The sequence below is a fragment of the Macaca thibetana genome, chromosome 10, assembly GCF_024542745.1.
Source record: "Macaca thibetana thibetana isolate TM-01 chromosome 10, ASM2454274v1, whole genome shotgun sequence".
Taxonomy (NCBI): Eukaryota; Metazoa; Chordata; class Mammalia; order Primates; family Cercopithecidae; genus Macaca; species Macaca thibetana.
Genome location: NC_065587.1, coordinates 64,289,264 through 64,315,899, shown reverse-complemented (window position 1 = coordinate 64,315,899; position 26,636 = coordinate 64,289,264). Strand labels below are relative to the sequence as shown.

At 44.0% G+C, this 26,636-nt stretch overlaps 2 protein-coding genes and 1 non-coding gene across 14 annotated transcripts in view; 1 reads left to right on the top strand and 2 right to left on the bottom strand.

Annotated features, from left to right (window-relative positions):
- Positions 1-26,636, top strand: part of LOC126964247 (reactive oxygen species modulator 1) — a 186,771-nt gene that overhangs the window by 115,071 nt on the left and 45,064 nt on the right. The gene's annotated exons all lie outside the window — the stretch shown is intronic.
- The window catches only part of LOC126964179 (RNA-binding protein 12), a 38,849-nt gene continuing 14,505 nt past the window's right edge, over positions 2,293-26,636 (bottom strand). For all 4 annotated transcript variants that reach the window (XM_050807041.1, XM_050807038.1, XM_050807039.1 and 1 more), the window contains 15 exons: positions 9,036-9,164; positions 8,758-8,937; positions 8,553-8,627; positions 8,404-8,475; positions 8,181-8,261; positions 7,921-8,010; positions 7,725-7,811; positions 7,500-7,586; positions 7,346-7,405; positions 7,133-7,266; positions 6,973-7,027; positions 6,668-6,719; positions 3,517-3,650; positions 2,823-3,059; positions 2,293-2,637 (listed from right to left, as the gene is read on the bottom strand). In XM_050807041.1, coding sequence (XP_050662998.1) covers positions 2,497-2,637; positions 2,823-3,059; positions 3,517-3,650; positions 6,668-6,719; positions 6,973-7,027; positions 7,133-7,266; positions 7,346-7,405; positions 7,500-7,586; positions 7,725-7,811; positions 7,921-8,010; positions 8,181-8,261; positions 8,404-8,475; positions 8,553-8,627; positions 8,758-8,937; positions 9,036-9,164 — 1,614 coding nt within the window. In that variant the 3' untranslated portion in view covers positions 2,293-2,496. The remainder of the gene's footprint in view (positions 2,638-2,822; positions 3,060-3,516; positions 3,651-6,667; positions 6,720-6,972; positions 7,028-7,132; positions 7,267-7,345; positions 7,406-7,499; positions 7,587-7,724; positions 7,812-7,920; positions 8,011-8,180; positions 8,262-8,403; positions 8,476-8,552; positions 8,628-8,757; positions 8,938-9,035; positions 9,165-26,636) is intronic.
- Positions 23,244-23,346, bottom strand: LOC126929879 (U6 spliceosomal RNA). The gene has a single exon (XR_007717318.1). It is a non-coding gene; the product is annotated as a U6 spliceosomal RNA (small nuclear RNA).

Genomic DNA, 26,636 nt, shown 5'->3' with positions numbered 1-26,636 from the left:
CCTATAATCCCAGCTACTCAGGAGACTAAGACAGAAGAATCACTTGAACCTGGGAGGTGGAGGTTGCAGTGAGCTGAGATTGTGCCACTGCACTCCAGCCTGGGCAACAGAGTGAGACTCGGTCACACACACAAAAAAAGTGAAAAATAAATAAATAAATTCAAACTAAAAATTATTTTTTGCTTCTTTTTTACCTGTCAGATTAACAAAAGGGGTAAGTTTGACCATAATTTTTGTTATGAAGGATAATTTGCAATATCTATTAAAATTTTAAGTATAACCTTTGATATAGCATTTCCACTTTTAGGAACAAATTCTTCAGAAACATTCTGGTTAAGTGCACAGACATATATGTGCAAGGATGTTCATTATAGCACTGAAATAAACTAGGACTCAAATCTCCATAAATAAGAGATTAGCTAAATAAACTAAGGTATACTCCTACAAAAAAAAAAAAAAAAAGAGATGGCCAAGTGCAGTGGCTTATGCTGGTAATCCCAGCACTTTGGGAGGCCAAGGTGGGCAGATCACCTGAGGTCTCAAGTTCAAGACCAGCCAACATGGTAAAACCACATCTCTACTAAAAATACAAGAATTAGCCAGGTGTGGTGGTACATGCCTGTAGTCCCAGCTACTTGGGAGGCAGAGGCAGGAGAATTGCTTGAACCCAGAAGGCAGAAGTTGCAGTGAGCCGAGATCGCAATATTGCACTCCAGCCTAGGCAACAGAGAGACTACATCTCAACAAAAAAAGGAATGAAGCAATAGGTTCTGATAGGTAAGACACCCAAAATGTGTTAAATAAAAAGGTGCAAGTAGTTATGTATAAATATCTCATTTATAAAAATCTATTTTCCAGATCTAGGAAAAACGGGGGCCCTTACCTGCTCCACTATTTGTACAATATTTATATTTGAAATAACTTCAGACTAACAAGCACACATTTTAAAATTAGAAAAACAAATTTTAACAAATGCTAAAACTATGTGTAGACAAAAACTTATATGCCCAATATGTTTTATCAGGACATGGTAGTTTGAGTGGTATTTTTTCTGTACTTAAAATTTTTCTTTTCTTTTCTGAGACAGAATCTCACTCTGTAGCTCAGGCTGGAGTGCAGTGGTGCAATACTGGCTCTCTGCAACCTCCGCCTCCTGAGTTCAAGCGATTCTCCTGCCTCAGCCTCCTGAGTAGTTGGAATTATAGGTACCTGCCACCACACCCAGCTAATTTCTGTACTTTTAGTAGAGATGGGGTTTCATCATGTTGGCCAGGCTGGTCTTGAACTCCTGACCTCAAATGATCTGCCCTCCTCAGCCTCCCAAAGTGCTGGGATTACAGGCATGAGCCACCACGCCCAGCCAGAATTTTTCTTTTTTTCTTTTTTTTTTTTTTTTTTGAGACGGAGTCTTGCTCTGTCGCCCAGGCTGGAGTGCAGTGGCCAGATCTCAGCTCACTGCAAGCTCCGCCTCCTGGGTTCCCGCCATTCTCCTGCCTCAGCCTCCCGAGTAGCTGGGACCACAGGCGCCGCCACCTCGCCCGGCTAATTTTTTGTGTTTTTAGTAGAGACGGGGTTTCGCCGTGTTAGCCAGGATGGTCTCGATCTCCTGACCTTGTGATCCGCCCGTCTCGGCCTCCCAAAGTGCTGGGATTACAGGCTTGAGCCACCGCGCCCGGCCAATTTTTCTACAATGAATACATGTATTCTCTATTAAGAAAAAATTAGCTCTTAAAAAGTTCAGGATTTTCACCTGTCTTTAGGACGAAAATTATCACTACTCCCTCCCCTCCAGGAAGTCTACATAGCCTTTGCTCCACCTTAAAACTCATCCTTTCTTCTCCTTTTGCTGCTTTTTATGAAGTCTGACACTTTCCATCTTTGTGTTCCCAGACCAGCTCTGCCCTGAGGGAGGGAAGGTGAAGGCTGGGTGTTTAGCTTACATTCAAACTTTGTATTTCCTTTTCTTGTGCGTGAAATGGGGTCTTGCGATGTTGCCCAGACCTGGTCTGGAACTCCTGGGCTCAAGCAGTCCTCCCACCTCAGCCTCCCAAGCTGAGGACTACAGGCACATCACACCGCCCCTGGCTGTATTTTCAAAAACAGTGAGTCAGTGTCTCTAGAATGAATAGGTATCTGCCCAGAAATACTCAAGTTTGAGTGGGGCTTTACACCACAGGCATCCTTCACTTAACAACCCCTAAGTCAACAAACTGAGGTGCAGAGAAGGGATATAAACATTGCTAATAGCAGCCTCCCACCTAAAATTTACACACACAGAGTGGTGGCAAAGCATTGGTCTTCACTGGTCTTTATTGAATGAAGGTTGTCAGGAGCAAGCAGGTGGGATCAAGAGCAGCAAAAGCAGAAACGAGTATAAAAGTATCAAAAAATACAAAGTGCTAGCACTGAGGAGAGTGTGAAGGGTTGGGTTGGGTTGTGGCCCCGAGGGACCTCTGGGACACAGGATTCAGGACTTGCCACAGCCTCCAAGGGGACCTAGGCCTGGGGGACCTGTGCAGGACCCTTGGCTGAGGGTGGAAGTGGCTTGAGTGGGGCCCAACCCTGGGCCCTGAAGTACGAGACCAGTTGTGTGGGCACTTCTGCGAGTACAGTCTGTGCCAATGCCTCCCGAGGGGCCTGCCAAGAAAAGGGAAAGGTCAGTGGTAGCCCAGAACAGCTGCCCAAAGTCTGCATTTCATACCCAAGAACCCAACCATACCCCAGACTTAGAGGAAAAGGTGAGCATCCCTTGGGCCTAAATCCTACTCACATCAGGGAAAGGTGAAAGGGTAAACTCCCAGATCAAATTTGTACCCACTTACATTCTGGAACCGGCGGTAGGGTACAAACTGTACAATGTCGCGGGCAGCGGCCTGCCCAGAACGTGTATGCAGGGGTCCACCATCAGCATCCAGCTGCTCCATGGCCTCAAAGTCAGCACCACCCACACCCACAATGATCACTGACATGGGCAGGTTTGAGGCGCGCACCACAGCCTCACGTGTGGCTTCCACATCGGTCACAGCACCATCAGTCAGCAGCAACAGCACGAAGTATTGCTAGGGACAAGCCCATTCATGTCCTGAAGCAGATCCTCCTCCCAAACCCCTGCAAACACCCCAGCCACATATCCCCACACTGATACAGGCCAGGTGCCATGGCTCACGCCTGTAATCCCAGCACTTTGGGAGGCCAAGACAGGCGGATCATTTGAGATCAGGAGTTTGCGACCACCCCAGCCAACATGGTAAAACCCCGTCTCTATTAAAAATATAAAAATTAGCTGGGCATGGTGGCACATGCCTGTAATCCAAGCTACTAGGAAGGCTGAGGCAGGAGAATCACTTGAACCCAGGAGGTGGAGGTTGCAGTGAGCTGAGATCGCATCACTGCACTCCAGCCTGGGTGACAGAGCAAGAGTCTATCTCAAAAAAAAAAAAAAAAAAGTCCTTTGTTCCATAACCCTCAAGGAAGCCCTCGACTGCCACCACTGCCACTGCCGCCCACGACTCTCACCGAGGCAGTCCCCTGATGTGCAGCCTGGGCTGCAAACCTGGCCACGTGGTTGATGATGGGTGCAAAGTTGGTGGGGCCATAGAGGCGAACTTGGGGCAGGGCTTGGCGGTAGGCATCCACAATGCCCTGGATGCCTGCAGAGGAGAGCAAGAAATACCGTAAAGTCCTGGACCTCTCAGGACTACACCAGTCCTGAAATCACCCCATCCCAGCCCAGGAGATCTGGGAACCTGGGTGCATTTCATTCATTCACCCTTGTAAACCAGGGTACTTGACTCTCTCCTACACATGAGGAAACTAAGGTTCAAAGACAGGAGGGGACTTGCCCTAAATCACAGCTTGAATTAACACCCAGATGAGAGGGATTCTCCTGGATAAATCCAGGAGAGTGTGAGCATCAGATTATAACCTATTTAATAATGACCCATTTGATACAATAAGGATCCGTACTATGGATTAATTACTGTGGGAGAAAGGAAAGCTCCTAATAAATGTAGAAGGAAGAATTACACAATCATTTGACAATCACAGAAATGACTGATTCAGGCAAGGATCATCAATGGATGTTAAAACTAGAAAGTATAGCCAGGCACAGTGGCATATGCCTGTAGTCCCAGCTACTCACGAGGCTGAGGTGGGAGGACTGCTTGAGCCCAGGGGTTCAAGGCCAGCTTAGGCAACATAGTGAGACCCCCATCACTTAAAAAATAAAAAACTAGAGGGGAATGTTGATGTGTATGTGATGGATATTTATATAGTCTTTTCTCGAAATATACTAATTAGAAAGGGGAAAATAGTACTTGTATAATGGAGAAACCTGGTAGATCTGACCTTAACTAAGTGACCAAAGTTAACATGACTGGTAACAGGACAAATCAACATCATGTGCCTCTGAATAAGATGCACTGAGAATACACAGCATCACTTTGGTGGTATTCCTGCCAAAAATGTACAACCTGAATCTAATCCTGAGGATTTATTGGGTAAACTCAAACTGAGGGGCATTCTAGAAAATATCTGGCCTATATTGTTTATATCATGAAATGTTAATAACATGAAAGGCAAGAAGTCGTCCATATAAAAAATATATACTAACTGAATGCAATGTGTGATCTGAGATTTTCTTTTGCTGTAAAAGATATTAGGACAATTGGCAAAATCTGAATAAATGCTATAGGTTGGATAATAGTATAGATGTTAATTTCCTGATTTTGAGGATTGGTCTGTGATATGTAAGAAAGAGTCTTTGGGGCCGGGCGCGGTGGCTCAAGCCTGTAATCCCAGCACTTTGGGAGGCCGAGGTGGCTCAAGCCTGTAATCCCAGCACTTTGGGAGGCCGAGACGGGCGGATCACGAGGTCAGGAGATCGAGACCATCCTGGCTAACACGGTGAAACCCCGTCTCTACTAAAAAATACAAAAAACTAGCCGGGCAAGGTGGGGCGCCTGTAGTCCCAGCTACTCGGGAGGCTGAGGCAGGAGAATGGCGTAAACCTGGGAGGCGGAGCTTGCAGTGAGCTGAGATTTGGCCACTGCACTCCAGCCCGGGCGACAGAGCAAGACTCCGTCTCAAAAAAAAAAAAAAAAAAAAAAAAAAAAAAAAAAGAAAGAGTCTTTGATTTTAGGAGATACTGAAGTACTCAGAGGTAAAGAGCCAGGTGGATAATGATGGGTACAAAGTTGGTAGGACCATAGAGGCAAACCTGAGGCAGGGCTATTTATTACAGCATTCTCCAACATATGTATACATGCGTATACATACATAAACACATACATTTATTTCCCTTGAAATGTGAATGTATGTATATATGTATACATGTACATACACACACACACATATATATACACACACACACTGTATACATGTATGAGAAAAGAGAAAGTAAATGTGGTAAATTGTTATGTTAGGGTAACTGGGATAAAGGTGAAGAGCCCCAGTGAACTCAGGCCCTGACCCCTGAGTTCCAAGGAACTGAGCTCCTATGACTATTCTTGCAACTTTTCTCTAAGTCTGAACTTAGTTGAAATACAAAATTAAAATTTTAAAACCCAGATCAGATCAGGTCAGGTCACATTTTCCACTTCAGCTTGTGCCCACCTTGGGGTGCTGGGGAGTGAAAAGGTTTGGCCCGAAACAAAAGGGCTTGGTGGACTCGCCAAACACACCCTGCAAGGAGGTAAACAAGGCTTCCACTGATGCTCAAATAAGTACCCGTTAGGTTCTAGGCAAAGATAATAATGATAATGTAACAGATACCATTTTTCAGAGAACACTTAATAAGCACCAGGCTTACTGCTTTACTTGGAGCCTCTCCTTGAGTAGTCAATTTCATATAATATTTAGTCTTCTTATGAAACCAAAGCACACAGAAATTAAACAATCTGCCCCAAGTCATGTGGCATGATTTTTTCTTTTTTTTTTTTTTGAGACAGGGTCTCACTGTGTCACCCAGGCTGGAGTGTAGTGGCATGATCATGATCATGGCTCACCACAGCCTCAACCTCCTGGGCTCAGATCTCCCACCTCAGCCTCCTGAGTAGCTAGAACTGCAGGCACCTGCCAACATGCTTGGCTAAGTTTTGTTTTAGTAGAGACAGGGCTTTGGCTGGTCTGGAACTCCTGGGCTCAAGTGATCCAGCCACCTTGGCCTCCCGACTGAGTGCTAGGATTACGGGTGTGAGCCACCACTCCTAGCCTGACATGATGATTTGATTCCACAGGCCTAGCTCTAAAATCCACCCTCTGGGCTGGGCGCAGTGGCTCACGCCTGTAATCCCAGCACTTTGGGAGGCCAAGGCAGGTGAATCACCTGAGGTCAGGAGTTCGAGACCAGCCTGGCCAACATGGTGAAACCCCGTCTCTATTAAACATACAAAAATTAGCCAGGCATGGTGGCATGCGCCTGTAGTCCCAGCTACTTGGGAGGCTGAGGCAGAATTGCTTGAAGCCAGTAGGCAAGTAAGCCAAGATTGCACCACTGCACTCCAGCCTGGGTGACAGAGCAAGACTCCTTCTCAAAAAATAAAAATTAAATAAAATCCACCCTCTGGACAATGAAGGCAGGTATCCACCCTCACTCTCCCTTTTACTCATGCAGGCTTGCCCCTATGTGTGTGGACTGACCTGCCTCAGGGTGGATGGGGAAACTTACCTGCACAGTAGGGGTTACCAGGGTTGAAATTCAAGGCAAATTCATGCGAGACCTGGAGACAAGAATGAAACCGAGGTTCTTTCCCCATGACCTCTGTGCTGAGAATGAAAAAGGACACTATGGCGTGTGCCAAGATTCCTACAGGAGCTATGGAGTCCTGAGCACTTGCTGTCTACATGCCTGCAGGAATTCATCCCTGCATCTCCTCTTAAAGCTGAGTGCCAGGTAGTAAGTAAATTTACCATACCCCCAAAATCAGGACCCTGAAACTGAAAACAGGAGTGGCAGAAAGAGAGGGAGCTCACCTGCCAGTCAGGGGGAACCTGGGCCCCAAATCCAAATGCAGGGAACAGCTTGTCTCTGTGGGAGGACAGTGTATTGGGCAAGAGGCAGTGAGGGGACTGTGAGCCCAGAGGCTGAAGCATCTGCAGGGAGCGGGTATAGCCAAGAGAAGCAGGTACTCACGAGTCGTAGTCCTGAACCACGCTGCCCACACTCCACAGTGCCATCAGGTACTCATTGACCCCTGTTGGACTCAGGTAGTGTAGGGAGTCAGGTGAGGAGGGGTCTCCATTGGAGCCAGTGAAGTCCACGCCCACCTGGGAGGAGGTGAGGAAGGGAGCTAAAGACCACCTTGAGCCCCAGACCTATTCTCTTGCCCTTGGTAAGGCAACTTACAGTGAAGTTGATCTGACAGCCTCCCATCACATAGTCCAGAAAGGAATACTCTGTTTCTACCTGCAAATGAAACCAGGTTCATGCCTGGGATGACAGCAGTTGATGTCATGGAGCTCAGGAATCAAAGCCTTGGTTATATGGGCTTTTGTCTCACCCGGCAAATCTTGACACAAATAGTTCCAGAGTTCTTGTAGCTTTTCTTTTTCTGCTGCTTCTCAGGGTGGATGCATTCAAACTCAGCCTGGTGAAGACAGAAAAATTAGGGTAGGAAATTCTCAGAGCATCAGCCAAGGACTCGAGCTGCCTTCTCCTCCCTCTCTAACCCCGAGCTTCAGCTATCTAGGCCCATTTCCACACCCATGGCAAGACCAGCACTCACCGGGACTGCTTGCAGCTGGGCCAAGCTGGTGTGGAAGGTACCGATGAGATCATGTGACCCATCACTGTCATAATCGGAGCATCGCACCTGAGGGGAAGGTGTGTGTGGACATAAACGAGTCAGGTGGCAGATGAGAATAAGTCCCTCCCCAGGTTCTCTTCCCCAGCGCAGTCCATGCAGGAGACAAGCTCCTCACCTCGATGGGTGTGCTGGGGTCCCCACCACAGAAATGCTGAACAGGGACTGAGAAACGCTTCCATGTAGGGTTCAGGTTGTTCTTGATGACCTGAAGGTGGAGACCAAGGCCTCCAGTGAGTTCTGGCATGGCCCGTGAGGAGCTGCCACACTTCTCTACCCACCTGCAGTTTCTTTCTCCCCAAGTTCCAAACCTTGCTAGTCACAGGCCCCAGGAGATTCTCTCCTACCCCAACCCACCCAATCCCAGGGGTCTCATACCTCAGATCTGTACACCAGGTGCCATTTCCCATCACGCTGGCGGAAGAACTCCAGAAATGGATCCGATTTTCCCAGGAAGTCCTGCCAATGCGAGACCCCAGTTACAAAACTCAGGAACAAACCACCACAGAGATATGCCATATCTCTGTCCACACCCCCATCCCCCATATACCATCCTTGGCCCCTTAACTCTTGGATTACCAGTGCCTACTTCCAGACACACCTTCTTATCTAGGTTTCTGGCCTCTATCTCCATGGTCACTACACGATTGTCCTTCAACTCCTGAGCTGAGACCTAGGTAGGGGAAGACTACATCACCTCATGAATTCACTGATGTTAAGTCCCTCCCCAACCCTTGTTGGGTTCCTTACCGTGATGGTCCCCTGCCCAGCGGGTTTTCCAGGCTTCAGCATCAAGGGGAGAGTCAGTACCTGGCTGGACACAATCTGGGGCAAAGCGGGGAAGGGAGTTTCAGGATAACAGGCAGGGTTAGGTCCTGCTTGCCGCCTACCTCCAGGCAGGCTAGGTTGTCTCACGACCTGTGTCTGAAGGATCCTAATCCCCAGCCCTACATACCTGTCCTAGGGAACACTCAGCACCCCCTAGGAAGTCATCATCCCCCAGCTCTGGTGTCTTGTTGTCTATGTCATAGATTCCAAAGCGTAGCTTCTGAACTGTCTCAAAGTGGTACTCAAGCTGTAGGGTCTTGGAGAACTCAGGGCTTGAGCAGTTCCGCACTCGTTCAGTCCGGCCAAGCTGTGGGCAGAGGCCAGTAAGCATCACAGTCACAGCCTCCACCCCAAAACACAGTATTAGACTCCCTCCACAACCTTAACCTCCATAATCTGCCTCACCTCAGCCCAGCTACCCCCTCCCACATCCTGTAAAAGGACGCAGAGTGGGTCAGACTTGGAGCCGATGTCCTTGTCAATGAGATGGTCACAGGAAATGGACAGCTGAACCAAGGTCACGCAGTGGGCCATCTGAGGGAAAAGAAGCTGGGTCAAGCACCAGGGAGCCTTCTCTCCCGTTCCCTGACTGCAGGTCCCAGCTTGGGACCCAGGCAGGGCTGAGCATACGTCTACCCCCATGACACCCAAGGAAGAAAAGGCCTTACAGCCTCCAAACTCCTCCACCCCCAGGTGAGCTCACTGGCACAGAAGATGGCGGTTACAACCAACCCTAGTCTGAAGATATTGAAAAGGGGTACTAGCCTCCATCTACAACTGTAACCCCAAACTATCCTCACCCTAAAATTTGTCTTAATACCAATAGGGCTGTCCAAACCCAGACTCCAATCTTGGTCTTTGCAAAGACCAATAAATCTTTCTGACCCCCTTACTGGTTCCAGGTCAGACCCTAATCCAAGTTCTGATCCTAATATAACCCCAAATATAACTCTGATCCACAAAGTATCTTCTTCCAGTGATTTCTCACTAACCCTGGGGACCTAACTCTTGGGGTGGAGTTATGATCCCCCTACTAATTCTCCTCACCTCTAATGAGTGCTAATGTCCAACTCCTCACTATTTCCACTGCTGCTGCCCAATCTAAGCCATCACTGTTTCTCACCTGGCTTACAGCATTAGCCCCTTCAACTGGTCTCCCTTATTCTATGCCGTCTCCACCTCCATTCCCCCATCTCCACCCCAGCAGGCTATTCTAAATACAGCAGTCAGGCTGATCCTATTAAAACATAAGTGAGGCTGGACACGGTGGCTCATGCCTGTAATCCTGGCACTTTGGGAGGCCAAGGTGGGTAGATCACTTGAGGTCAGGAGTTTGAGACCAGCCTAGCCAACATGGTGAAAGCCCGTCTCTACTAAAAAAAATACAAAAATTAGCCGGGCATGGTGGCGCGTGCCTGTAATCTTGGCTACTCAGGAGGCTGAGGCAGGAGAATTGCTCGAACCCAGGAGGTGGAGATTGCAGTGAGCCGAGATCATGCCACTGTAGTCCAGCCTGGGCAACAAGAACGAGACTCCATCTCAAGAAAAAAAAAAAAAAGAAAAAAAAAAAGTGAGGTCTTATCACACCTCTGCCTGAATCCTCTAATACTTCCCATTTAGCACTGCACTTAGAAAAAATCCAAACTTGGCCAGATGTGGTGGTTCACGCCTGTAATCCCAGCACTTTGGGAGGCCAAGGTGGCTGGATCACTTGAGGTCAGGAGTTCAAGACCAGCCTGACCAACATGGTGAAACCCCATCTCTACTAAAAATAAAAAAATTAGCTGGTGTGGTGGTGGGAGCCTGTAATTCTAGCACTTTGGGAGGCTGAGGTAGGAGAATCGCTTGAACCTGGGAGATGGAGGTTGTAGTAAGCCAAGATCGCGCCACTGTACTCCAGCCTGGGCAACAAAGAAAGAAAAGAAAAAATCCAAACTATACCATGGCCTATAATGTCCTGGAAAGTCTAGATTTCTTTAACCTGATCTCCTAATATCATCTCTCTTGCTCACTCCGTTTCAGCCACCTTGCTTGTCACTCCTCAAATAAGCCAAGTTTGTTTGCTCCTTCTTTTGTGAGACAGAGTCTCATTCTGTCACCCAGGCTGGAGCGCAGTGGTGAGATCTCAGCTCACCACAACCTCTGCCTCTTGGATTCAAGCGATCCCTCCCACCTCAGCCTCCCAAGTAGCTGGGACTACAGGTGTGCACCACCATACCCAGCTAATTTTTTTTTTCTTTGTTGAGACAGGGTCTCACTATGTTGTCCAGGCTGCTCTCGAACTCCTCGGATCAAGCAATCCACCCACCTCAGCCTCACAAAGTCCTGGCATGATAGTGTGTGCCACCGCACCCAGCCAGCCAAGTTTGTTTCTACCCCAAACACTTTGCAGTACCTGGAATGTATTCTTTCTCTGCATTATATCCACATGGCTCACTGCTCCCTTTCCCCACAAGTCTTTACGCAAAATAATCTTCCCTGTTTTATATATATACATATATAGGCTCTCCCTTTTAGCCCCTCTAAAATTTCAACCACACTGCCCCTGACATTGCATACCCCTTTTCTGCTTTTTCTCAATGTCTAATATTATATACATTTATTTACTGTTTCCCCTACTAAAATATAAACTCTGTGAGAAAGGAATATTTAGCTGTTCTGTTCATTGCTCCATCCCAAGCACCTAGACAATATGTATTTGCAGAATGAAATCTGAAAGTTCATCTCCAGTCCCAGTTCCCTACCCAGCCAGTTCCAAACTAACTCATGTCTTGCCCCTCTAACCAGGCAGCACCATGCTTCTCTGATTCACCCCCTCCCTCTGCTGGAAACATTTTCTTGCATGGAGCACCATGACAACACCCGGGTATTCCATCCTCCTGCAGTCACCATAACAATCACCCTTAGACCTCTTGTTATCCCTGTGTCCCCCTTGGCCCATACACCTGAAGACCACTCCACCAGCAGTGCACATGAGGTTAAATCTTTCACTGAGCTTCACCCAGCATTCCAGGTTTCCCAGAGCTATACCCTGAGATGCCTCCAGCCTCAGCCCTCCCCTATACGAATCCTCAGTCAATCGCTCCTCCCTCACAGCCCACAGTACCCCATCTTGGTCTCTCATAGTCTCCATCTGGAATGCTGTTATCAAAGTTGGAATGTGAAGAGTTCAACTTGCTTCACATACTGCCCCTCCACAGCACCCTGGCCCCTGCGTGAACGCTCCCAGTGACAGAAAACCCAGTCTTACAATCCAATCATCAGAAAGTCGAGGTCCATACAAATCCTACCCAAACTGACCTAACTCTATGGAATTCTTACTTCTACCTGGTAGGTGTTCTTCCCCAGCTCCATGGGAAGGCGTTACCCTATCTCCCTATGAGAACTCATCTGATACGTGGAAGCTGTGAACAGTCCCAGCTGAAATCTGAAGAAACATCCCCAGTTCTTTTGACTATTGCCCCTAGAATGTGGCCTGCAGACTCCTGACCATTCTGATCACTCCCTTGGAGGTTCCCCAAGGACAGACCCAGAGCAGAATACATGTTCCCTCAAGGGATCAGGATCACAGCTTCCCCCAAGTCACAACCTGAATTCCACGCATGTCACCTCACATGCTCTCCAAGGCAGTGTTTACACAGTACGGAGACAAATAAAAAAGAATGCTCATTTCACTAATGCTGGGAATAGTGAAAAACCTAAGCCAGCCTAAAGGTCTGTCGACTAAATATGATACATCTGAACAACGGAATGCTGCATAGTGGCTACAAAACAAGACAGAACTATATTATATTGGTATCATATGAAAAAATAAAAAATAGGCTGGGCACAGTGACTCACTGCTGTAATCCCAGCACTATGGGAGGCCGAGGTGGGCGGATCACTTGAGGTCAGTTCAATACCAGCATGGCCAACATGGTGAAACCCAGTCTCTACCAAAAATACAAAAATCAGCTGGGTGTGGTGGTGCACACCTGTAGTCCCAGATACTCGGGAGGCTGAGCCAGGAGAATCACTTGAACCTGGGAGTTGGAGGTTGCAGTGAGCTGAGATCACGGCACTGTACACAAGACTCCATCTCAAATAATAATAATAATAAGAAGTGTATGACCATTTTTTACTTCAATTGTAAACCTCCATTTTAAACTTAATTGTAGGTGTATCTTTATAATAGATTTGAATACAAACATAAAATAAATAAATACACACACAGAAAAATGGAAGATACACCAAATGTTTTAGGTAGCTCAAAGGAGTGGAGGATGAGAATTTTGTGAACTCCATACTTCTGTATTGTTTCAATATTTTATATTGTTTTGTATTTTTTAAAAGGCCTCATATAAAAACAAAAACAAAACAAAACAAGCAAAATAAATTAAAAGGCCTCATTAGCTTCTCCCCCCAATCCACACCTCAAATCCTCTTTACTGTTCATTCCAAGCCCAAACCCTCCATTTCCAGTTCAACAGCCCCTACCTAACTTCAGGCCTTATTAGAGTCTCTTGCGTCCTGCTTGGTTTCTGTCCTAGCACTGCCCCACCCGGTCATCCCAGATGCCAGCTTTCAGTCTCTATACTAAGTAAAAGCCCTGTATAGCTGCCTTTAGGTTCAGAGTCAAACTCCCTACCAAGGCTACCTTGCTGCACAACTCCAAAGGACATACCTACATAGAACTTGGTAGTCGTGCAATTTGATAACCCTGCATCCCTAGATCAACCTTTAAAGCCCTTCCCTGTTTGCCATCAGCTCTACGTCCTGCCGCTCACTCGCCCACCCAACTAGTCATCCAAAGTTATTTCTGGTTCATCTAACACACATGCCTGACTTTCCTGCCTAGCAAATGTCCTGTCATCCATAGTTCTAATATGACATTATTCCTTTATGAACCCTTGCCCATTTTCCCCAAGGATTTTTTTATCTCTACTCTGGATGACTGCAATGGTTTCCTCATCAGTGTTTCTGCAATCACACAGACATTTCTGGGTTTATCCGTCAAACAGAAACCTGATCATGTCATTTCTCCACTGAAAACTCTGGAATGCCTTTCCAAAACACTTAAGATAAAACCTAAAGTTCTTACCATGGTCTTCAACAAGGCCCTGCAAGACCTGACCCTTGCCTAACTAATCATCTAGCCACCCAACTATCCTCCAGCCAGGTTGGCCTTTCTGATCCACATACACCTAACACCAACCTTATTTACCACCTCAGGACTTTTGCACTCTGTCTCCCTCCTTACACTCCAGAAAATAAGTTATACAAGATTAGTAACTCTGGCTAGCTCCAGGACCCACAACAGTATCTACGTATCCTACAGTAGATAGTAAGTATTCAGTGACTGACTTAACATTGAAGCCACACCATAATTTTTACTTTTGTCTGTCTACCCTGTAAACTGTGGGCTCCTCGAACTGGGGCTGGATATTATCTCTGTATCACTAGTATTAGTGCTTAGTATATAGGGTACTAACAACCATTTGCTGAACAAATGGTGAATGTGCTTTTGCTCAAGTCACACTTCAGGCCTTGAACTAATGTGTAACAATAAATCTCCCCTATCCTGATCTTATACAGTTCAACTTTAAAACTTAAATGCAGGACTCCTACAATTCAATTAAAATGGACAAAATATTTGATCAGGCACTTCATAAAGGAAAATATGTGAATCAGAAATAAGCAAAGTGATCCACAGCGTTAGTTATCAGGGTAATGAAAAATAAAACCACAATGAGATACTGTTACATACCCACCACAATGGCTAAAAGTATAATAAAAAAGACCACCACCACCAAATGCTGGCAAGGATATGAAACTCTCATATATTGTTAGTGAAAACATTAAATGTACCACTTTGGAAAACAGTCTGGCAGCTTATCAAAAAACCTAACATACACCTAGCCCAAGAGCAATTCCACTCCTAGGTTTTTAGCCAAAAGAAATGGAAACATTATGTCCACAAAGATTTGTATACGAATGTTCACAGCAGCTTTATTCACAATAGCCAAAAACTTGAAACAGCCCAGGTATTCATCAATATGAGAACAAATTGTGATGTTTATAGAAAATATTCAGCAACAAAAAAACTATTAATATCTGTAACATGAATAAAAATGAAGAATAAAGTAAACAGATTCCATTTATGAAGTTTCAGAACAGGCAAAACAAATCTGTGATGTAAATATTCAGAATACTGGTTGTCCTCCCTTCTCCCCCAGGGGAAGGGCAGGTATTAACTGAGCAGAGGCAGAGAGCTCTCAGTGGGAAGGGAAACGTTCTTAGCATTCTAAGAATGTGGGTCACAGGAGTGTGTGCATTTGCCACTTCCATCTAAAGGAACACTGAGTGTACGCATCTGATTGTAAAATTTTACCCAAAAAACCCCCACAAAAACCCAACAACCCATAAACAAATGTTGCACTAAAGTTAAGGCATGCTGAAATGTTTCGAAGTGTACTGATGCGTGCAACTTTTTTGAAATGCACCAAAAAATAAAAGTTGTTGTTGAAGAAATGTGATAAAACAAGATTTTAAATTGTAGGATCTGAAATGGTGGATATATGGGTGTAATTTTTTTTCAACTTTGCTACATGTCCAAAATTTTCATAATAAAATGTGGGGAAAATTATTATTATTATTTTTGAGACACAGTCTCGCTCTGTTGCCCAGGCTGGAGTGCAATGGGGCCATCTCGGCTCACTGTAACCTCTGCCTCCCGGGTTCCAGCGATTCTCCCACCACAGCCTCCAGAGTAGCTGGGATTACAGGCACCTGCCATCATACCCGGCTAATTTTCGTATTTTTGTAGAGACAGGGTTTCACCATGTTGGGCAGGCTGGTATTGAACTCCTGACCTGAGGTGATCCACCTGCCTTGGGTTCCCAAAGTGCTGGGATGACCCACCGCACCCAGCTAGGGAAATTTTTAATTGGAGAACTACAGGTCCTCCCGTTAAGAGGTTGTTGTGAATGACAAAAGCATTAGCAGTGATTATTTGGGGTGGTAAGATTACAAGCAACAACTGGAGCTGCTGTCTTCTCACTCCATGACTTTTCAAATGTACCCAAAAGAGATGCCCTTGGTCTGGGCCAAACACATGTAGTGAGTGGGCTACGATTATCTTCCTGTGTAGGACTCAATTCCTGGTGTACTATTCCTTCCTAATCATTACCATTATACCACTTTTCCTGGACTACATCCTTTTTCAGTTTTTTGAACCCAGAATCAAACCCCAACATACCATTGTGGGCTCATGTGTGCCTCAGTAGCATAAGGGACTGGACTCTCACTGATGTGATGCCCCCTAAGGTGGCCTGGCTTCCATTCTGAAGTCAGAGCTTCCCGTGCAAGCATTTTTGTTCTTCACAGATTTGTCTCCTTTTCTTTCTCATTGGAAATCACAACTCTTTAGAAACAAATCTTTTCCACCTGTAGTTTTCTATCCTTTGAGCAGTATTTCCTTTAAATGATCTATAAACCATGGGATTATTAATCTCTTCCAAAACATGTTTCATCTCCTTTGAAATCTACCTCTAAGCCTACATCTGCTTAGAAATCTGTGATTAAAACTGTTCGTGTCACTCTTCTGTCCTACATCTCTTGAACAACTACCTACTTTAAACCAGATTCATTTATTTTTCATATACTGCCATTATAATTAGCCCCATGGGACTTTCAACCTCCTTTTTAGGACCAAAATCTTCCAGAACCATATTAAATATCACATTCGAGTCAATAAAAAAAAAGTTTAAAATTTTATCATTTATTTTTGTGATATTTGTGCACTCTTTCATCACCAAGCACATCTTGGCTGGATGTCTGTAATAGTCTTAACTGGTTTTACCATTTCCACTCTCAGTCCCCTATCTGTTATGTTGAAGTCATAGACATTCTCTGACTCTAATCCAACAAAATCCCAATTCTTATAATCCTATCAAAATGTATAATTTGCTTATTATGTATTTCTCCTCTTGGACTGTAACTTCAACAAGCAGAGGGACCAGATTAGCCTTGCTTCTGTGCCAATGCCTGGAAAATAGCATGTGTCTATTGATATCTGTTAAATTTATGAATGCTAGGAAAAGAGTAATAACTCAAGGATCCTCAGAAATGACCCAAATCTAGCTCTGACCTGCTGCTGAGACACCAAGAGAGAAGTAGGCTTTCTAGGAACATCGAACACAAAACACCAGTTTATCATCTCTATTATGTCCCCACCCCGCCACCCTTCCATTTGGGGCTAGTTGGGTGCTGAGAATGGAACAGCTGAGTCCACAGCTCCAACATTTTTCTGCCTCTGCTTTCTACCACTTGGGAGTCACCCTTTATAGTTTGTTTTCTTCTGTTTACTCCTGCCAACCTCGGTGTGCCCTAGCAGGGCACATTCTCTGTCCCTTAAGAAAGGCATACTCATTCCCATTTTTATAACTTAAAATTCACAGTATGTGAGAAATAAAAAGGAACTGAGTGACCATCTAATTCAAGTCCCTCGATCCAAGGCATAGAGGGAAGATGTGGTTTGGCTAAGGCCACATATATGGTTAAGTGAAATGAAGACTGGAACTCAAATATTCTGATTCCTACCTAATCTCTAACCTTGGACTGTTGTTAAGACTTTTTTCTCTTTGAAAAGCCCCCTTTCTATATTCAATTGCAATCTGATGCAGTGGGCAAGAGTGTGGGTTCTGCAGTGAAGTGACCAGGCTCCAAATACTGGCCTTACTCCTTCCTAGCCACAATAATGACATACTACAACACTAAATTGATGTCATATCTATATAACTTGGGCAAAATACTTAATCTCACTAAACTTCAGGTTCCTCAGGTGTAAAGTGGGGGATAGTATCTATTTCTTTAGATTAATATAAATAATGTATGCATGGTGCTTAGTACAGAGTCTGGAACTGCTGTGACCACGTGTTAGCTATTATCATTATCCTTCAAGCCTAGCATACATATGCTTCCCTTTTCATGATCTTTCCATACTCAACTTCTCACTCTGGGCTACTATATTCAATTCATGCCACACGACTGTATTCTGTCGATGTTTCTCCAGCTTCTTGCCTGTCAACTAAATGATGAAACTCTTCAGAATAAATACTGTTGCAGCTTCTCCTGCCACACAGCACATACCTGAGCACATAATGGGAATTCAAATATTTGAGGGAAGTTTGTGGCAATGTGCTGGCGCAAGCTTGTATGGCTTGCAAGAGCTAACTGTTATATGTTAGGAAATTGTGTAAGTAGGTGGCTTTGGTAAGTTTAAAACTACAGAAATTGGGCAACAGAAAAAGTAACAGCTTCCTTTCCCCTGCCAGCCAGTTTACCAGCATACTACTGTCGATAGGGAATCCCATTCTCTGCTACAAGGGAGTAACTTGCACTTCATTTTCTATAGCTGCCCTTCCCCTGCCTTGGGAGGTTCTAATTTTCCTATTCATAACCTAGAAGATTTTTCCTGGGTCCAGTGGGATCTAATTCAGTGCCAAATGAGCTGAAATTCATTCATCAGTCCCTAACACTTCCCTCTTCCACTTCCAAAGCCCTAACCAGGAAAGGCACCAGCCTGCAATTCCCAATTCCTTATCCACCCCAGGTAATGACCAGAAGTTGCACAGAGGCTGCAAGAACATGGTATAGAGGGCTGAAGGTCTGGGTGGCAGGGTCACTCCTTTAATAAACCAGTGTCATGCTCACACTCCTGTTGCCTACCTTGGCATGCTGGATCAATCAGCTCACAGATGCAGGATCAAGTCTTGAAAGCCAATCAGAAAATCCTCCATAGGCTTACAAAGGACCACCCATTGAACATGTTTTCCCATAAGATTGAAAAGACAAACTACACCGACCACCACCACTCTTCTTTTCCTTTCTGGCCTCATCAAAGGACACGGAGAAGGCAGACAAATTTTCTTATCCCTACTTCTCTAACTTGGGGATTCTCCAAATTTACATCAGCAGCTCTAAGGATATTCCTCATAGGTCACAAACTGAACCAAAATATGAAAATCCTTTCTATAAAACTACACGTTCCTTATTCATACATATGACTAAGGGCTACTGAATGGTGCTTATAAACTGAAATTTTCAACAATAAATTTGGTTTAGATCCATGTAGTACTAAGGAGTCAGGCTGACACAGTATTTGGCAACACTACAAAGCTTAAGATGTGCACACAAAAACTAAAAGGTGGGAAAATATGAAAAAGAAAATGGCCACAAGGCTTCCCACTTTGCTGTACTGGGTGATGGTCAAAAACAAAAAACCGGAAGCCACTAATCTGACTCCAACATCCCCAAAGGCTTATCCAAAGTTGAACAAATCTAACCACTGTACAACTAACTCTTAAAAAATAACTTGAGGACAAAACTGGATATGGAGAACGAAGCAAACTGAGGAGGAATAGAGTCTTCAAAAGCAGGATGGGGGAGGTGAGGGCAATCTGGCTGCGCCACCTGTCACCCCATTAATCACCCCAGTTGATGTGGCTGAGCTGCCTGGCTAGGTGGGTGTCCCCTGCCTCTCTCACTGCTTCACATGCATCCCTCCTGAAGCTGCATGCTCCATCAAAGAGGACAACCATGCCTGAGACAGGAGGACTGGTCCTCGGTCAAGGATACATGAGTAGCTGTGCTCCCCTGCTAGAACCTGCAAACAGGCTCTCAAGAGTAGGATAGGACTGTAGTGAAGTGGGTGTTTTTCTCTGCCCAGAGACTCTGAACACACTAACACAAAGTCTTCATGTGAGTACTTCAAAATAAGTTCAGGCTGGGTGCAGTGGCTCACACCTGTAATCCCAGCACTTTGGGAGGCAGGATCACCTGAGGTCAGGAGTTCAAGACCAGCCCGGCCAACATCGTGAAATCCTGTCTCTACTAAAAATACAAAAATTAGCCAGGTGTGGTGGTGCACACCTGTAATCCCAGTTACTTGGCAGGCTGAGGCAGGAGAATTGCTTGAACCCGGGAGGCGGAGCTGAAATCACGCCACTGCATTGCCGCCTAAGCAACAGAGTGAGACTCTGTCACGAAAACAAAATACAAACAAAAAAACAACAAAGTAACTTCAGGTCTGCCTCTGCAATCATAAGCCTGACTGTGGAGGCCAAGACGCCTCACCAATAGGCAAGGGCCCTCCACACTATAGTAGGAGTTGGCAAATTGAAAAGGCACTGGATCAGGGCAGAGCTCCTTCCCTAGCAGCTCAGAATCCATGACAAAAGACTGCTGCCAGTGGCCTCCCACTTTCCCTAAAAGTCAGGGAGGGGATGGGGATGCCTGTGGAGTCATACAGGCATCCATGATTAAAACATCTTTGTTTTCCCCTATTATTTTTCTTTGTCTGGATTACCCCACCTATAAAGTAGGGATAATAATGTTAACTTTACAAGGTTGTGAGGATTACATGAGGACAGTCATGGAAAGTATCCCCTGGCCGGCACAGAGTAAGTACCCAGTGTCAACTGTCCCTTTTGGTGCTCACAAACAGGGAAGTGCACCTTTGGGTCCTTCTGCAGTATCATGAACTCCTCGGTTCATGGGACCAAGGAGGAGTGGATCCAGGAGGAATGCCTCTGGTCCACCTGCTCCAGGATATAACTAGCAGGACAGGGACAGCCCCCAAAGGAGAGATGATGACTCTTCCCCTTTGAATTTCTCAAGCCACAGTGTGGAATCACTACCACACTAGGGAAACCAGGAGAGCAGTACCCAGATCAAAATTTGGAGCTCCATTCCTGGTCACTTTAGTTTAAGGTCCAAACTCAGTACAGATTCCCAGAAATCGAATGGCTAGGTTCATACAATCACAGAAGCTTAAAACCAGACACAATTATCTAATTTAATCCCATATTGTAAAAGAAACATTGAGGCCAGAGGGAAATAATGTCCTAAGTCACATAACTGATGGAACCACAAATCAATTCTGAGAATGTTATTTCTATATCCAACCATTTTAGCAACAGTTCACATTTTGTAATTCACCCCAATCTGAAATCTACCCTGCCACTAAAAGAGCAGTGAGACTCATATGGTCTCCCCTCATGATCTATGCTAACATTAGCCTTGCACAAAGATGGAATATAATTCTCCCTACTTGTCTGACTGCTGGGGCAGGAAGGTAGGAAATCCTGGACTCCACATTTACAGGACTTGATCAAAGGAATAAATTTTAAGTAGCAAGCATGCATAGTGCAAACGAAGTAGAACTCACCTCTAAAAAATGTGATCTGTATCAAAATTTTCAAAGGACATCTATAGGGTAGTCAATTCTGCCCCCATCCCTCCCGGCTGAAATCTACATTCTTTTAATGCCTATCACCGGTGGGGTGCCTGCGACAACAGTATTATATCGCCTTCCTGATGATCTCCAGGACTGAGGCATCACCAAATACCTGTGCATCTACGTGTGCACAGAAGAAGTATATATCTCCTACAGCACAAAAGGAGATGAGCAAATGAACAAAAGCAGACCAGAGCTCTTGGAAAAGAAACCTGTTTTTCATAATGCAAGCCCCTTACCCCTCACTGGAATAAATTCATTTGGGACACTGGGGAAGAGTTTATGATGGGTCTTCAGAATTTACATGTTAGAGAAGGCAAGAAAGCAAAGGAATATTTCAACAGGAAACTAAGCTACAACAAAGACTAGTTTACACTTGTTCCTGTCTAACCATGACTTAGCAAATGGCCAGAAAAGCCTCTACCTGATTCCCGTGGTATAGGAATGTACCTAGTTTAAGCACAACCGAGCACTTAGTTGTGACTTAAAACCCTCAACTGTTGAAGAACAGGAATCTTATTTTGCTTTTCCACCAAAGTGTAAGTGCTGGGTGCACAACACTGCAAAAATCTGTTAGTATGAGATACAGCTATGGCTAAGTTATACATTCATGTGAAGTTGTCTTAAAAGCTTGAAGGTGACAGGTGTTTCCAATTCCAATCTGTCAATTCAATGGTCATAGAAGTAAAGCAGCATATCTACATCAGTAATCAGTAGTTGCATTAATGTCCATCGCTTCAGTCACAGTTACAGAACAGGGACCCTACTGGTCCCACAGGCCAAACCATAGAAGGGAGTTATGTATAAAGGCTGTGCTGGCCAGGCGCGGTGGCTCAAGCCTGTAATCCCAGCACTTTGGGAGGCCGAGACGGGTGGATCACGAGGTCAGGAGATCGAGACCATCCTGGTGAACACAGTGAAACCCCGTCTCTACTAAAACTACAAAAAACTAGCTGGGCGAGGTGGCGGGCGCCTGTAGTCCCAGCTACTCGGGAGGCTGAGGCAGGAGAATGGAGTGAACCCGGGAGGCGGAGCTTGCAGTGAGCTGAGATCCGGCCACTGCACTCCAGCCTGGGCGACAGAGCGAGACTCCGTCTCAAAAAAAAAAAAAAAAAGGCTGTGCTACTCTCCAGCCCCCACTGCAATCTAGTGTGTAGAGTATAGTGGAGTATAGCATTAACAACTTCCAAGTGGGATCAAAGAAAAATCAAGGCAATCAGAGGCAACAGCACTGGTACCAGTTGGTGTGATTTAAAACCTTTTAAGAAACTGAGGCCAGGCATAGTGGCTCACACCTGTAATCCCAGCACTTGTAAGAGGCCAAGGCGGAAGCATCCATCGCTTGAGCCCTGGAGCTCAAGACCAGCCTAAGCCACATAGTGAAACTACCCCTCCACTCCACTACCACCCCTCCCCCCGCATTTACTTGTCTCTACAAAAAAAATTAAAAAAAAAAAAAAATAGCTACTTAGGAGGCTGAAGCAGGATTGCTTGAAACCAGGAAGTCAAGGTTGCAGGGAGCTGATTGTACCACTGCACTCCAGCCTGGGCGGCAGAGTAAGACCATCTCAAAATAAAACAAAACAAAACAAAACAAAAAACAACAACAAAAAGAAACTAAACTCCTTAAATCATTTCCACTGTGTGACTTATGGTAGCACAATGTGGTTATCATTTGATATGAAGCACAAACTCTAAGTGACAAGGCTTTTTTTTTTTGAGACAGGGTCTCGCTATGTTACTTGGGCTAGCCTCAATTCCTGGGCTCAAGCAATCCTCCCACCTCAGCCTCCCAAAGTGCTGGGATTACAGGTGTGACCCACCACGTCCAGCCTGACAAGTCTTATCCACTAATCAAAAGCTATGAGTGAACTATTCCCACCCATTAGGAGGCTGAGGCTAGAGACAGCAGTGAAGGGGCTTCAGTCTAAGAGTTTTCAGTCCCGGTTACGAGCAGATTTACTATATAAGCAAGCAAAGGGAGGAAATGAACAGCAGCAGAATGGAGGGAATGAACCATCAAGTAGCCCATTTGAATACAGTACAGCTCATTCCTAAAAAGAGTTAAATTCACTCAACACCTTTGACTGTTCATACTGAATTATGTTCTCTTGCTGGTCATTGCTCCATAACCAAATAGTCATCTTCTCCTATTATGAAATGGCAAATCATCAATTAAGAAAAATGACTTGAAACTAGTAGTTACTAAGATCAAAATTCAGATGCCTGGAACAAATGGGGAGCCAATTCCAATGTTCAGCTGTGCCATTTACCACTTCTCTATGATATTTGCCGAGTCTCTATGCCCTAACCTTCAACATTTTCTTTTAATTAAAAAAAATACAGAGCGCTTCACAAATTGCATGTCATCCTTGCACAGGGGCCATGCTAATCTTCTGTTTCATTCCAGGTTTTAGTATGTGCTGCTGACGGAAGCACACCTTAAACATTTTCACTGGAAAGAGGTCCGTGGGGCTATTGACAGAATTCAAGGGATGTGGTTGACTTTTCCCAGCACTCTTTCCTGGCCCTAGACTTTTAGAGTGCTGCCCTTCTGTCCCTGGATCTGAAATGTTTGTCAGGTAGCTTTTTTCTCCTTCTGGACTCCAGTGATAGAGCAGTATGTAGAAGAGCATACCACCAATGGTTGCTCACTGCTAGTTATGTCGATCCAGAAAAGGAGTCATACTCTAGGATGCTTTTGAGACTCTAACACAAAGCAGCCAAAGCAACAAGAATAAACTCAAGAACAGCATGGCAAAGAATTACCATTTACCAGCTGGGCACGGTGGCTCACGCCTGTAATCTCAGCACTTTGTGAGGCCCAGGTGGGCAGATCACGAGATCAGATCGGGACCATCCGGGCCAACAAGGTAAAACCCCATCTCTACTAGAAATATAGAAAAAAAAATTAGCTGGGCGTGCTGGCATGCACCTGTAGTCTCAGCTACTGAGAGGCTGAGGCAGGAGAATCGCTTGAACCAGGGAGGTGGAGGTTGCAGTGAGCCGAGATCGCGCCACTGCACTCCAGCCTGGGCGACAGATCGAGACTCCATCTCAAAAAAAAATAAAAGAAAAAAATTACCATTTACCTGAGCAGGAGATGAACTTACTTATGTTGTTGAATAGAGACGGGTTTTCCCAGAAAAGTCACTATGACATCAGAGAATTGTGCTACTACCACTCTTCCAGAACATTTTACAAGTCAAAATGACCAATTTTATACTAAAAAGATGAGACTGAAATAAAGCTATTTTTAATATAAAAAAAAAAAAAAAAAGGAAAGCCGTTAAGTTTAGATTCTACCATATCCCATAAAAGCTCTACTTTTGGGAGATTGGTGATGATGCACATAATTGATAACCTAATTCTTGCTGTAAAACACTGGAAAGCAGGTAACAATGAATTACATAACTATCTCTCCTGAACAAGAAAAGGAGACATATTATCACACAGTCCACCCCTTTCAGATGGTAAAAGCCACTCTGGATATCTGTAGGCAGCTGATTTCACTCAGAGATTTGTTCATTGTTTAGTCAAACCCTGATTATTTAATAATGGCTCGGCTACTACCTGGAATTATGGATGTCTAGCCCCCTCTAAAACACGCTGGGTATCTAAATTCTAATACAAGCTAAACTCCTTCAAGATAAAAAGTTTTCAACATTTTTTAAGAGCTTTGTTTGCCAACACATCACACACATAAAATTCTGAAAAGGTGGATACTATGGACTTAAACTAGAATCAAGTTTCCTCCCTGTTGTTCCAAGTATCTTCTCTTGACACTTCAGCATTAGCAGGCAAGGATAAGCAACAATTTTACCTCTCCAAGATTACCAAATCTACCTTTCCAAAGGCACAAAATATTTTCAGGTTAAAAAAAAAAAAAAAAAAAAAACCCTTACAAAATAATATTATAGCTCAGTACTTTTGTGCAGTTAAAGCATTAAAAGCATCAGCCTGTTTTATTTTTTGACAAGTTTATTGAACAGTATTCAAGACTTCATCTTTATAAACAAAAACCTCTGCTGAATGATGCCAAGGCAATACTTGCTGGCAATGATGTGGCCATATTGGCAACAAGCCATTTTATTGTGTTTGGTTTCTAAAGTCTGGACTACTATAGAACTGCCAGTAAAACAATTTAAATGTGGCAATTTTGCAAGGATGGAAAATAATTTTTAAAGTGACCACTTCCAGAAATTCTTTCCAAGAGATATAACTAGCAGCAATCTTACATTTTCTTTACTCATTTCCCGAGTGTTCTTAAAATTGATGAGATTTTATTTTTACACACTTGGCCCATACCTGTACACAACCACAGACTCCAGTAAAAGGGAGCTGGAGTTTAAGGCTTTCATGCATCCTTATTTTTATGCGAGGTTGACTATTTCCACCTAAAAATGTGTGTTTGCTTACTTCCATACAGTCCTAGATTTTCATCCAGTGGATTAAGACTGGCCTTAACTACAGAGAATATTACTATCTGAAATTTTAAATAAAGTTTCCTAATCGAATTTTCATTGTTGATGCTTTGACAACTTGGAGTACAAAGCTAGGAACTACATTTCACTTAACACTGTTTCATTTTTTAAAAAGCCACTAATAATAATTGTACATCCAAACTACAGTGTAAACACAAAACACACCTCCAAATTATGCTTGTAAACTAAATGTTTCACTAAAGTTCAGAAAAGTTTACAAATTTGCTTATTTATGACATACATTTGTAGATTTCTCTAATCCTTTAAATCAAAAGAAAAATGAACACCAATAAAAAAAATCAGAAGGGAGAGGAAAAAAAATTAAATCTAATGGAAAATATTCTCTTCCATTAATGTCAGAATCACCAAAAGCAGACAATAAAATTTACACATAAAATTGAAAATATCAAGATAGTGTTTACAAATGCACACAACTTTGAGCAAAGCTTTACAAATCCTTCATACCATACAAAGCAAATGAGAAAATAATGTCAATTCATTTCTACCCCAAACCTAGTTCTTAGGAGAAAATTCGCAGGAAGAGAGGTATGAGTAGTTTCACAGAATACATTTTCAAGAATTTTTTAAAAACTGAAACTCCAATGCCCAGAACAAGATAAACAGTATCCTTAGCAGTTAGCACTGTTAATAAGTCTCAGATACACAAAAATCAAGTTCCAGAGGGCAAAGCATTTAATTACATTCCACAACGAGCACTGTTGTGATTCATATAAAACATAGTTCTCTCCAATTTCTACACAAACCGCTCTTTTCTTAATTTATTTAATTAGATGAACAATCGAATCAAGTTTTCCTTTTCAGCATTTATCTAAGATGTAGAAATAACAAAGTAGTTGCAATAAAGTGTATGAAATATTTAATAAGAATGTACGAACATATAACCAAAATAAACTGTGAAATAAGATAAAAGACTTTCATCTTCAAACAACCCATTTTTCTAAAATGAAAATAGTTTTCCAATGGGGAAAATATCTGTGGTTGAAATACAACTCTCAAGCAGTGCTGAAGTTTTTTGCATTGTCTTTGGAATGAGAAATGATTACTTAACATTAACTTAAACAGCATATACAAACGTTATATTGCTTTTTAAATTGAGGAGGCAGTATCTAGTGATCTGTCAAAGCGAATTTGTATTCATGAATTGTCAAAAGACCCACAACACAGTCACCTCTTCTTTGAGTCTAAACAATCCTTCCCTTAAACAAAAATCCTGTACTGACAATC